Raw genomic sequence first — 14,000 nt, 5'->3', positions numbered from 1 at the left:
ACAAGATGTTTCTGAAAACATTTGAGGAGAGAAATAGTTATTACAGTAACAGAATATTGATTCATATTCGATCAGCGCTGCCTAGTTTGACCGTTTGATCGGAGTTTGCGAGTGATTGACAGCTGAAAGGTTATTATGGGAGGTTTATATTTTATATTATAATATATTATATTAGTGTGGCTTAATATATACACTTTCTTACAAAGTTTTAACACTGTTTTAAACAAGTAAAAACAGCAATTTGTTTGTAATATAATATATATATTATAAACAATATTATACTTATACTAACTACTACAACTATTACTAACAATATAAAAAAAAATCTCCTTTCGGAACTTTATTATTGATAAAAATGATAAAACACTACAAAAGGTTAGGTATTTATTTTACACACTTTGTTGAATAGCATAGCTTTAATCTACTGTTTAACTTGACTATATGTAGTTAGCCAGAAATGTTTCTGTCGCCGTTTTCAATTTCAAACAAAGTATCAGTGTGTTATGCATTTCTTAACTGTGCAAATGTAGGCTAGCTCTTTCACACACACATAGACTATTGTAAATTGTAAATCCAATGTTGTTTTAGGCTGCAGGCTTTTTTAAATTGTTCCCATACATAAATATTTAAACAAATTAAACTTTAATTTTTTTCTCTTTTTTTTTACTTTGAGGAACATGCAGAGTGACAGCAAAGTTGCAAATTGAAAGTCAACTAATTTAGGTAACGTCTACTCAAATCACCTGAGGTTATGTAACAGCTTCTTGTGATCCTAGAAGGCAGTGGGCCGGCTGTCAGCCAGTCTCAGGTGGAGCTGCTGCTCAGACTTTCCAACATTCACAGTGGGACTGACACAGGGCGGTCATGAAGATAACCTGACGGTAAGAATCCTTGCTTTCAAAGATGATTTCTTTTCATTTTGTAGTTTCTTTTATTTGACTTCAAGTTGCCATAAGGGACAATGTTAATATGATGCTCAATGACTTGGAAACAGAAATAGAATACTATAAACAAAAAACAGTCATCTTAAAGCCTATATATGCTTTCGATGATGGAGTTCATCTTACTATATGTTTGTTTGCTCTGGGTCACAGTCTATTTGGTGCCAAAGCCTGTTCTTGTGGGGAGGATTTTGCCTGGAGGTCTCTTTGTGAAGCACTGGGAGTCATGACAGACCTATGGTTGATTTCTGTCCCTCTGGACAAGACCACTTTGACCAGTGTAGAGAAACTCAAGCGCACCATTGCCAAAACCAACCTGGCCTCCTGCTGCAAGTTCTCCATTCCAGATCTCAAGGTGAGGCTGTGTATCGTCTGTCCTAATGAAAGAGCCCGAGGGGGCCAAGCAAACCATAGGGATTAAATATGTACATAAGGACCGGATATGGAAGGGCCTGTTGTGAGAACAGCATTGTTAAAAACAAACAAGCGAGTAGAGTATGTTAGTTTTGCGTTTATACCAGTACAGTAGAGTGTGGTTGAGGAGGATGATGGTGTTTGGTGTCCTTCTCCTGTGAAGGGATGAAGGCTCAGGTTGCTCTCTACAGTTTGAGGCAAAATTTCCACCCGACCCATTTCACTCAACGTGATCAATGTTCACCTCGGCTGCCAGGAACCTTAACAGCAGTTTGTCATTTGAGTTCAAACATGAAACGTGTGTGGTATTGAATATAACATATGCGGACATATGAGGCTGAATCTTAAAAGCCAGTGCGTTCACAAGTCATTATACATGCAGGACTGCTCCATGTCAAATCCATGATACATCACCAGCCACAGTAACACTGACTGTGCTGTCTCTGCTGTGACCCCAGGTGGGAATACTGGACAGTCTGCTCAGCATGGCGGATGATCTCTCCAGGCTCGACACACTGACCGAAAGGTAATAAAAAGTCCAAGAATCATTAAACCAAACTGAATATGTTGCCCAACAGAGCGCTCCAGGGATGACGTATTTTTTGTAGGCCAACCAGGAAGTTAGCATCACCCTGGGTTCCCTCAACAAAAAGCCAATGAAAAAATCCCATTGGATTTTAGATTATTGCAGAAAATATACTCTGTGGCAAACAAACGTTTATGATACTTACATGTTTTGTACAGCAAGATAATCTTCACAAATGAACACCACTTTTATGATTTCTGAAATGTAAATGCAATTGCCAGAAGTAAAAAGCTAACGTTAGGCTATAAATGAGTAGGCATGATGACGTTTAGTAGTCTCATTGAGCCACTTGTTAGTAACCGCCTTTTTTAAGACACGTAAAGTAAAATTCACGAGTGGGGTATTTATCGTTGTATTTTATGTTGTAGAAAAAAACGTTAAATTCTCTTCAGCTTGTGTTAGCCACAGACCTAACTAAAGACCCATTCAAAAAACTCATTGACTTCGAAATGAGGGAACCAGAAGTGCTAAAATGCTAACTCATTTCCTGTTTTTAAGACTCATCCTGTAGCTCTCTATATGTTGATGCACATGGAACCTGTGCGTCTCAATGATCATTCATTACACGTTTGTAACTTGAAGGGGAACTACACCCATTTTCAAAATTCATAGGTTATTCCTACAGTCTAAGACTGTCCAAAAAATATTATTAAACATAAACAACTCTCTCCCAAATCCAAAAACTAGAGTGTTAAAACTCAAATTTGTGATGTCACAGGGGTATAAAGTGTGGAGCTGCTCCATAGACAATTAATTGGGAGAGATGTTCTGGATGACTCTGAGAGCATCCAGCGGAACGTTCGGAGTATATGGGAACATTTTCTGTTTCACAACTGAGAACACTACAATAGAATAAAGCTCATTTAGGTATAAAAAGAAAACAACACAAAGTCAGTCTCCCATTCATTGTCTATGGAGCAGCTCCACTTTCTACCCGATGACATCACAAGTTTGAGACTTCTTTGGTTTCTGGCTTTGAGAGAGAGTAGCTCATGTTCACTAATATTGATTGAACTTTCCTCGGTCATGGAAATAACATATTGGAATTCAAAACGTGGGTGGTGTTCCCCTTTAATGTGCAGCTTTGTCCTTAATTAAAACTTGTAACTGTGAGCCTGTATGCGCTCCACACCATGATTAATTGATGGTCAGGGGCAGCTGACGGTTAGTTTTCCCTCCTGATTTTAAATTCATTGTTGGTATATCTGAGCTGACGCAGTGTAAGTGAGGATGTCATGGCCTATTTGCGACATAAATGTAGATCAAACCAGGGGATTTTGTCTGAGTGGCAATACACAAGGCACATTTTATTTCAATTTGCACAACGGAAATATATCTTTAATTCTATTTTATTGTATTTTTTTTAATTTTTTTATCTAGTTTAAAGTAGTAGTTGGTATGTACATTTATATAGAGATTTGTAAATACAGCGTTTTTCGTACCTATCTCATCTTTTTGTGTGAGTGATGCACGTTTTTTGTGATCTAGGGATCTTGTGGTGTTAAAGTCTACCTACCTAACTACCTACCTACCTGTCTACCTACTTACCTACCTATCGACCTACCTACCTACCTACCTATCGTAATTTACCCCAGACTTGTTTTTATTCAGTTTGATGCATTGTTTTCTGAATCTCTCTTCAGCTAGAGGTCTTTACGTGGATAAATAAAACCCTTATTGGACATTTATAGTTCATTGTGGGCCTCAGTGCCAGAATTAGAAGGAAAGAGATTTTCAGGAAATGAGCCAATAAATGATTCAAATGATATCTAAATAATTAACTTGAGTAAACCCTAATGATATTTTTCCCGTTGCTTGTCTGCTCAGTGTGATTAAAAAAACACATCAGTGTATGAGGGAGGTGATGGAGCAGTCCGGTGACAAAGTGCTGGAAAACGCCTTAGCCAATGGAGGTGAGTCACACACAAACACACACATGCTGATGCACATGGCTGAGGGTGTTAATTACATCGTATAGAAACTCATTAAGTAAGTGCGTAGAAACCCCAGGCTATGTGCACGCTGCAAACGAGACTCAGAGCTGCTTAAAGCGAGCTCCAAATGCATGTATACACACAAACATCCACAGAGATAACACAGCCTACACTGGTCCCTTTATCTTGTGTTAGCCTCTTACATAAAGGCAGTAACTGCTGCCCAACACAAACCAGGCTAACCAGTGTCTCTGATCACTTTCCCCATCAGACCACGGCGTGAATCAGACAGCCGTCGTGTCGCCCCTGAAAGCTTACCTCAAGTCTCTGAGGGGTATTTTTTATCCGCTGGCAATTTGCTCTTTGAGCTGGAGTGTAGTGCCGTGTGTGACTCCTTCTAAAAAGTGTGCATTTTTACAGTGCTTTCACGCTTGTGTTTTCTGAATGACCCTCGTATTCTACTGTGTGGTGGTGGTGTGTGTTTCCAGATGGTTTCTAGTTATGACTTATTGTGTGTGTGTTTCTCAGTGGACCTGATGAGCTACACCACTAAGTTTCAGTGGGACAAAGCCAAGTATCCCACAGCTCTGCCTCTCTCCAGCCTGGCAGACATCATCGGCAAGGTACTAACCCATGAAAATGAGCATATATACATATAGGAGAACATGTAAATATAGTTATTACAGTCATAATCTTCACCTTAAAGGAGTTCTCCTGCAATTTATTATTCACAAAGTCGGGAGACGCAAAAGAAACAGTCAAAAGTCCAACAAAGTCTCACGGCACTTTGTGAAATAGTCAGAAAATGTTTCTATTTTTTCCTACGAATGTCCGGCAACACGTGACGCATGAGTCAATTTCCGCTCCGGTCTTTTCAAAATAAAACTACTTAGTTAGGTTTAGGAAAAGATCGACTTGGTTAGGCTTAGGCAACAAACTACTTAGTTAGGTTTAGGAAAAGATCGACCTGGTTAGGCCCAGGCAACAAAACTACTTAGTAAGGTTTAGGAAAAGATCGACCTGGTTAGGCCTAGGCAACAAAACTACTTAGTAAGGTTTAGGAAAATATCAACTTGGTTAGGCTTAGGCAACAAAACTACTTAGTTAGGTTTAGGAAAAAATCGACTTGGTTAAGCTTAGGCAACAAAAAAAACTACTTAGTTTAGCGGGGTTTTTTTACGTAGTAAAGCGTTTTTTGAACATTAAAGCATGTAAACATGTTCTAGTAGAAACCCAAAACACAAGTATGCACCTGAAAATAAGCATAATAGGTCCTCTTTAAAGATATTTAATGCGTTCTTATATCGGACTAGTTTTGAGGTAATCACATGTACTCCTGATGTTTACATGTCATGTGTGTCAGGAAGTTTCCCAGATGGAGACGGAATTAAAATCTCGAGCTGCAGCGTACAACAGTGTGAAAACGAGCTTGCAAAGCCTCGAGAAAATACTAGCGTGAGTGACGTCAGTTACATATTAAGCAAAAATACATCATTATATTACTGTAACTATGAAATGTTTAACTGGAGTGTCTGTCTTTCCAGCGGGACTTTGCAAACTCGCAGTCTGAATGACATAGTGAAGAAGGAAGACCTGGTGGTCTCAGAGTACCTCACCACTCTACTGGTAGTGGTGACCAGGTCGGTGACACAAAGGTTATTCTACCCTCATTTTACGGCGTAACACAAGAGTTTGTGCGTGTATATTCATATGTTGTTCTTTACGTGTTTTTGGTCACAGAGGGAGCTACCGGCAGTGGGAGGAGACCTATGAATCTCTGTCAAAGTTTGTGGTTCCGCGGTCCAGCAGGTGAGCTTTCTTTATGCACTCTTGGCTGTAAGACAAGCCATTCCACTTGATCTCGGTAGACTTGCACCAGAAAAGCTCAGAGTACCTGTTCTCAGCATCTAAAAGGTCAGGCTAAGTAAGCACAGGTGTTCCATTACCGGCAGAAAGTAAGAGTCCGTGTAGCTTGGATCAGTTGCAGGAAAGGAAATGTTTTGTTTTGTTTTGTTTTTCTGAGGAAAAGTTGTATTCAACTAAAATTTTAAATATTTGAATGCTTTATGACATCATGCCAGAACCTGAGTAGCATAACTTACAAGAAAAATAAAGTGCTTGGTAGTGAAGAAGTAAAAAGTGCTGTCAAACCCAAATTTGTTTTCAAACAGGAAAAACACATTTGAGTCCTGTACAGCAGCCCTCCAGCTTTAAGCAACAGATCAAGTCTTGACTGTTCCTCCGCATTACATCACAGTTTAGAGTCTCACTAATATGGGCTTTTGAAAGTTGATGCTGGTATTAGGGCTGTCAATCAATTAAAATAGTTAATCGTGATTAATCGCACAGTTTTTATCTGTTCAAAATGTACCTTAAAGGGAGACTTGTCAAGTATTTACTACTTTTATCAACATGGGAGTGGACAAATATGCTTGCTTTATGTATATGTATATTTATTATTGAAAATCAATTAACAACACAAAATATGACAAATATTGTGCAGAAACCCTCACAGGTACTGCATTTAACATAAAAAATATGCTCAAATCATAACATGGCAATCTGCAGCCCACCAGGCAACAACAGCTGTCAGTGTGTCAGTGTGCTGACTTGACTATGACTTGCCCCCAACTGCATGTGATTATCATAAAGTTGACATGTCTGTAAAGGGGAGACTCGTGGGTACCCATAGAACCCATTTTCATTCACATATCTTGAGGTCAGAGGTCAAGAGACCCCTTTGAAATGGCAAAATTTAGTGATTCCCATCATAGCTACACCCATAAGTAGAGGTTTAATCAGCCAGGATTATTGAAAATACAGGCCTTTAAATTAAGATAAAGATCATTTTTAGGGATTTTATTGTCTTTATTAGAGCAGCTGGAGAATAAAGAGTGGGGGGGGGGGGTTAATGACACTCAGCAAAGGGCCATGGATCGAGTTCAAACCTGGGCCGCTTTCCAGGATTCAGCCTGGGGCGCACGCTCTATACCGGGTGAGCCCAGGTCAAGGTCACCCCAGGGTCTTTGAATTAATGAATGTACCAAGACTATTGACAAAGTCAACAATGTCTCTGTTAACCTTACTGTATGCGGCACACCCCTTTTTCCTTTGTTCCATTTCCAGTTTTAACTTACGGTTGCTCTTGCTGGCTATAGTAAATACAAGTAAAAGTCGCCGTCCTGATCGGTTCACACAACCTGCAACACATTTATGAGGAGGTCATAGGGCCTGACAACACCTGACTGTGTGTAATAGTGTAACAAACCAAATGAGTCTTCATGTGACTCTGTTTTCACAGCATAATTGTCGCATGTTGTCACGTGTCGCTCTAATTTCCTGTCATTATATCTTGTGTGACCATCAGGAAGCTGTACGAGGATGGAGAGGGAGCCATTTTCTCAGTTACACTTTTCAAAAGAGCTGTGTGTGAATTCAAAGCCATAGCCCAGGAGAGCAAGTAAGCAGGACGGATTGCCAGGGAGTACCACATCAAGTCAAAGCTGTATTGTCTGTGTCAATTACCATAGTGTAGCCTATGATCCACACAGGTTCATCGTGCGTGAGTATACCTTTGATCTGGAGGCGAAGCAGCAGCAGGAGATGAGGCAGCAAAGTTTTCACAAGAAAGAACAATACGTGAGTTCAACATCATGCTCTATAGAGTTTCTTTTAGGATTTGAGTGTATGTTATAGTATATTATAAATGTGAATACCTCCTCCATAGGGAGTCTTTGTGCGTTGGCTGAAGGTGAATTTCAGCTCGGTGTTTGTTGCCTGGATTCACTTGAAGGCATTGAGGGTGTTTGTTGAATCAGTTCTCAGGTCAGTGCTGGTGATTTCCCCTTAAAAAAATGGCATGTGATTCATATTCTTGTGAGTAGTCTCATGATGAGGATGTCTCTTGCTAGGTATGGACTACCGGTGAACTATCAGGCTCTTGTGCTGCACACAGACAGTAAGCGTTCAAAGAAACTGAGGGAAGAACTCGCCGACCTGTTCAAACATCTGGACCCCACCACCTCCGGCAGCAAGACAGATGTAAGAGGCCAAATCTGCTTTCACTGCTTCAAATGTTGCTTATAATTATGTCATTATTTCATCTAAAGCACAGAAGAAAAGACATAAAGACACAATGTACAAATTCTTGAGCATGAGTGTTCACTCTTGGCCCCGGGATCAGCATGTGTGAGAAAACAATGTCAACGCATGGTCCACTTAGTAGCTTTTTCCGAAGCTCTCAATCCCAGTCTTCATCAGCCTATAGAACTGACTCAGGTGACCTAATTGTAAAATATCAGTCACATGATGACACCTAAGCCAGTTCCAATTAAAAGTGATAATGGAGTTTTAAATGAATGCAGGAAATGTCCGTTTTTCTACTCTGTCGTGGATAAATGTGACACAACCATAGACTTTATATAAGAAGTGGACGTAGTCACTGTGACGTCACCCATTGGTTTGTGGACTACGGTTTTGAAGCCTCGAGTTCGGCGTTTTGGCTTTCGCCATCTTGTTTTTTTGCAACCAGACCGCTGAATAGGATATTTTTAGGTGATTAATATGATAAAATTAACTTTCATGAACTGAAAACACACGGTGAAAGGGTTAGAGTTTTAAGACAAAAACACATACAACTCCCAGAATCACAAGGTAGCATCCCCTGCTTTATGGTCTATTTGACTCTAAATGGGACCATAATTTACTAAATGAACATCATGCTGTTTTGAAGAAGACTTGAAACTAGTGATTGAGACCATAAACTCATGTTTACAATGTTTACTGAGGTAATAAATCAAGTGAGAAGTAGGCTCATTTTCTCATAGACTTCTATACAATCAGACTTCTTTTTGCAACCAGAGGAGTTGCCCCCTGCTGGCTGTTAGAAAGAATGCAAGTTTAAGGCACTTCAGCATTGGCTTCACCTTTCAGACCCTAGAGGTTTCTGCCTGGACACAATAGTGTGTCAGCCTATAGCCAAACATATGTTTGAGGTCATTTAGAAACAGTGATGCCAATACATTGTCACTGAGCACTCACAAGTTATTTTTCAACTGTAAAATGTCCACAGTACATATCTTGGTCACAATTCTTAGATAACCCAATTTGAAGTATCATATATCTTATCCAAATATATATATGACAGTAAATATATAACACCTACTTTTACTTTTGATACTTTAGCTGATAATACTTCTGTACTTTTACTTTTACCCTGTGTTTTTAAACCTCTAGTAGCACTACGGAGCAGTGTTTTATGAGTGAGTCCCGCTATGCACGCAGATAACGCAATACACAGTCTGGCCAATGCATAGTTTCAAACTATTCCAGTGATCTACAGGCGGCACTAATTTAATAAAAAAACAGCAATGCGCTATCAGAGGTAGGGAAGAAGTTTGAGGTTTCACAACGTTGTGCACATTCGTTAGACCTCGAGGGTAGACACAGTGGCTTTTGGTGAGTAACACTGAATGTAAACATAGCTTTTATTTGTTGACAATAAAACTCCACAGGGCGCCTTTAAACCTGCATTAGTTTATATCTGTTAACCACTTCAGGGCAGCACACTAAGCTGTAAACACAACACCGACACACCGTCGCCTTATAAAGCTGCTGTTGGGAATATGTTAGAAAACAGTTGAATATTTGCACATCCAACAGACGCAGAGCATCATTAGCATTCATCTAAAGGGCTGTTTCTGGTGACCTGAGGCCTGTACTATGAAGCGAGTTCAACAGGGTATTTTCTCTTTATCTGGCTTGTCTAACCCTAACAAACGAGATCCCGCAAAGCGGTCCTCCGAAGGTGGTGATCAACTCGGTAAATCAACCCAGGGTGTGATGTGTATGTATTGCGATTTTTAAGTATTGCAATTCGATTTATTGCGGACTTTTACTTTGGAAAAAATCTAAATTAATACAGTAAAAATGTTTAATTTTCAGCAGGTATGTAGTCAGCGATGTCCTGAAGTCAAATATATCAGTAATTGTCAGGAATTATTTATTAGATTTTTTTCCAGCAACCCAAAAATCAAAGAATAAAGACAATTCCCTCACAATGTAGTGGCATTTTCTATTTATTTATTTATGTATAAGGGACATGTAATGTTTTATACTTCTGGTGAATATAATCCACCCAATCTTATTTCCATATATGTATTTTGGATATACAGTTCCCTTTGTTAACACCTTATTTTGAAAAACAGACGTAGCCGCACGGGTATACTTCCACTAACTTCCGCTAACTTCGCTGGGTTCACCACAATACGATAACGTTTCCTGTCCGTGACAGAGTTAGCATGCAGCTTTAGCTGTGATGTCTAGCTCTGCTTTTCCTGTCAATGTGTGAAACCCAAAGTGTTTCCATCCTTTACTGGATGTGTATTGTTTACCACTTTGGATTCAAAATGTGAGGGTGCAGGTCGTATCCCTGTGGACCCTCCACCGTTTTGTACTTTCTTGTTTCGGCTTGCGGCGGTTTGTTTTGGTTGACGGATACGGTACGGATATGACGTCACGATACTCAGACTACAACAATAAAAGCGGTAACTTCCTTTTACCTCCGCATAGACTCAAATTAAGCAAATATATTGATTCTGGCATTAAAAATATATTTAAAAGTTGTAAAAAAAAAAATTGCAATACATAGGTGAATCTGTTGAATCGATGGTGCACAGACAAATACTCTTGCAGTACAATGATTAAATGTGTTTTCCGTCTTCTCCTGTCTCCCTCTGCCGATCAGGTGAACTGTGACATCCCAGGAATCTGTCAGCATGAGTACCTCTCCTATATCTGCTACCACGTCAACACAAATCTGCTGGAGATCAGCTAGCAGTCAACGAAGAGCGGACCAGCACAATGACCAAGCAATGAGGGCCCTGCCGCTCACCTGGTGGAATGGACCAGTGAGAGCCAGGAGCCTTAAGACCCTCAACTCTGAAATAAAACACGTCTAGTGATCCTAATCTTGGTTTTCAACATGTCTCATGAGCCAGAGATAACTGGACCCTTGGACAGCAGCAGTGTAAATAATCTTGTCAGGTGAACAGTAGATGGATTTGGGTCCTCTTCACCGCAGTATCAGCTGGACTACACTTTGTGATGTGCTGCACGTGGAACTGTGGAACCATTTAAATATGCAACAACATACTGTAAATATTAAGGTCAGCATGGGGCTTCAAGCATTTTCAGTGAGCACAGCAGCTCTCTTCATGCACAGATGCACATTATTCAACAGCAGTCCAGTACTTTTTTTAGTGCATTATACAGTATATTCTGAAGGGAAAGCATATCATAACTCTGTACATATCATTTTTCTTTTAACTCATATTTGCTCAGAATGTTTTTAAATGTAATGCTATGGTGAACTCAGATCCTTTACTTAAGTTAAAGTACCAATAGAGTAGTCTATATAGTAGTAAATAGTCTATGTAGTAGTTTTTATTGTTAGAGGTGGGGTTACAGTAACTGCCGGTGTCGCCAATCCATCCATCCATTCATCCATTATCTGTAACCGCTTATCCTATTCAGGGTCGCGGGAGGGGGTGGGGGCTGAAGCCGATCCCAGCTGATACTGGGCGATGGCGGGGTACACCATGGACAGGTCGCCAGACTATCACAGGGCTGACACAGAGAGACAGACAACCATTCATGCCCACATTCACTCCTACGGGCAATCTAGAGCCAACAATGAACCTAACCTGTATGTTTTTGGAATGTGGGAGGAAACCTGAGTACCTGGAGAAATCCAACGCTAACACGAGGAGAACATGCTAACTCCCAAAACAACCAGCACTGAAATATAACTTTAAAGGAACAGTGTGTAGGATTTCGGTGGATCTATTAGCAGAAAAATATTCATAACTGTGTTTTCATTAGTGCATAATCAACTTCAACTAAGAATCGTTGTGTTTTTGTTAGCTTAGAATGAGCCGTTTGCGGCTCACGTTATCGCAGTCTTGGAAAGGGAGTGAGCAGAGGGTTAATCAGTTGGTTGCAATCTGCAACCACAACACTAGATGCCACCAAATCCTACACACTGTGCCTTTCAGTAAAAGTAAAGAAATATTATCAGCTAAATGTACTCAATGTATCAAAGTAAACACACTTGTTTTTCAGAAAAATTACCCCTGTGACTAACATATTATTATATATGATATATCATTATAAAATGTATATATAGCCTGACGCATCAGGGCATACAAACATTTTACTGTTGAAGTTAAAAATCATGCTAGTTTTAAAGGGGGACTCGACACAAATTTGACATATCAATGTCTGTTTACAGTTCTTGGGGAGTACAATTGCATACTGTATGTGAAAAAAAAAAGAAGTTGTATAAAGCATTTTGTGACTCCAGAAGGAGCTGCGTGAAGTCTAGTAAATTGCCTCAAGTGATGTCACTTGAGTTAGCGTCGGTCGGGGCTGGAGACTACAAGTTTGAAAATGAAATAAATCTGGAGGTATGGAGTTAGAGAGCGGTGAGCTTACCAGACCTCTGTAGCCTGCTCCTCATCTCTGCTTGAGGCTAGAGGCTCGAGGCTGCATTAGCTGCTATTAGCATAACACACTTCCGACTGAACTGTCATCAGTCACGTTGCATCGTGGGTAATGTAGGAAGGAAGAAGAATGTGTGGAATAAAAAGTGATTTTTCTGGTTCTGCTGCATCGATTTTGATTCGTTATTGAAAAGCTGTCCATCGTGAGTCCGTCTTATAAACTGTATGTATATAAAGAGGACGCGTCTCCACTTCCTCCCACTGTACTGAAGTAAAGCCAGAATATCCCGGATACAGGAAGGAACCATGTTGAGATTTTGACGTTATTTGGAGCCAGAGTCTGCGCAGTAGCGATCGGGCAGTGGAGCCGCGGTATCTAGGTCACCCGCTTGAACCAATCGCGAGCCAAATGTATTTGACGTGTACTTTGACTTTTTAGTTTGGCCCATGTCCCATCCGCTAACATGGAGGGGGCGGAATTTATGACCTATACTGCAGCCAGCCACCAGGGGGCAATCAAGATGTTTCGGCTTCACTTTTGGGGAGCTGTCATGTCGTCCATCTTTAAATACAGTCTATGTTCCGACTGTGTTGTTGGAGTGCTAAATCTGTGGAGTACTCTTTTAACCACTGTACATACAGTTTGGTAGTTTGGTTCTGTGATTCCCGACCTGGCCGTCACAAGATAAATCTGAGAGGTCATGAGATGATTAATGAAGTAGGAACGAAGAAAAAAAAGACAAATTTGCTGCACAGTTTTTTTTTTTTTATGTTTTAATTTTTCTTTGTTTCTCTTTTTGTGAAATATTGGGGAGTTTTACCTCAAACTGGGCCTCAAACTTTTATTTAAATGGAATCATGTCAGTAGTTTAGAGGGGAAATCTGACTTTGGTGTAACTGCTATCAACTCATATATCTGAGACGTGACAACGAGCCCCAGCTACACTGCTTTTTTTTTTGCAAAAGATCACAAGCCAAAAAGAGTAAGATTATTTAAAATCTTTTGCCGGATAACTAACCAGAAAATTCAGCTGGCGGATACAGTGGTAGAAGTGGTTCTCAACCAAGATTTTGGTTGTTAGATATGATTAAGACCAGAATTATATTGTTGTCAAAGGAGGAAGTGAAACCTATGATCAGAATAGTCACTCTTATGACTCTTATTCACATTGGGCTCACTTCTATAGTGAACAGGTGTTATCATAGGTTCTGATCATAGGTTTCACGTCCTCCTTTGACAACAATATAATTCTGGTCTTAATCATATCTAACAACCAAAATCTTTTTAGATGCCTTAAGCAAAATCGTATCAAATGGGGGTCCGTGACCTGATGTGAATCAATTTAGGGGTCCCCAGACCCCTGGCTGAGAACCACTGCAAAAAAGTATAAAATATATTAAGTTGCATGAAAAATAAATACTCAAAGTACCAGTGCCACAAAATAGTACTTAAGTAGCACATGAGTAAATGTACTAAACTGTTACTTTCCACCACTGAATGCTATACACTACATGATCACCAGAGTGCACTATCTCCCATGGTGTCCATTTTGTGTTGTGATAGTGGCAGTTTACATTTGTTGGATCCTGAGGCCTGTACTACAAAGCGAGTTCAACATACCCA

General features: G+C 40.0%; 1 protein-coding gene across 2 annotated transcripts; it reads left to right on the top strand.

Annotated features, from left to right (window-relative positions):
- Positions 1 to 758: 758 nt before the first annotated feature.
- Positions 759 to 10,843, top strand: LOC119504118 (V-type proton ATPase subunit C 1-B-like). 2 transcript variants are annotated; one of them, XM_037796192.1, is made up of 13 exons: positions 759 to 881; positions 1,095 to 1,296; positions 1,814 to 1,881; positions 3,769 to 3,854; positions 4,404 to 4,498; positions 5,239 to 5,330; positions 5,420 to 5,515; positions 5,616 to 5,684; positions 7,243 to 7,335; positions 7,427 to 7,514; positions 7,603 to 7,700; positions 7,787 to 7,916; positions 10,621 to 10,843. In XM_037796192.1, exons 2-13 carry the CDS (start codon positions 1,168 to 1,170, stop codon positions 10,708 to 10,710), a joined length of 1,134 nt encoding a protein of 377 aa, XP_037652120.1. In that variant the 5' UTR covers positions 759 to 881; positions 1,095 to 1,167; the 3' UTR covers positions 10,711 to 10,843. The 2 variants fall into 2 exon arrangements, with proteins under 2 accessions (XP_037652120.1, XP_037652121.1); XM_037796193.1 differs by lacking the exons at positions 7,603 to 7,700; positions 7,787 to 7,916.
- The last annotated feature ends 3,157 nt before the right edge of the window (positions 10,844 to 14,000 follow it).

This window comes from Sebastes umbrosus, chromosome 16 (genome assembly GCF_015220745.1).
Source record: "Sebastes umbrosus isolate fSebUmb1 chromosome 16, fSebUmb1.pri, whole genome shotgun sequence".
In the NCBI taxonomy this organism is placed as follows: Eukaryota; Metazoa; Chordata; class Actinopteri; order Perciformes; family Sebastidae; genus Sebastes; species Sebastes umbrosus.
Note: the sequence above shows the minus strand (reverse complement) of the source record. Positions and strands in the feature narration are given on the sequence as shown.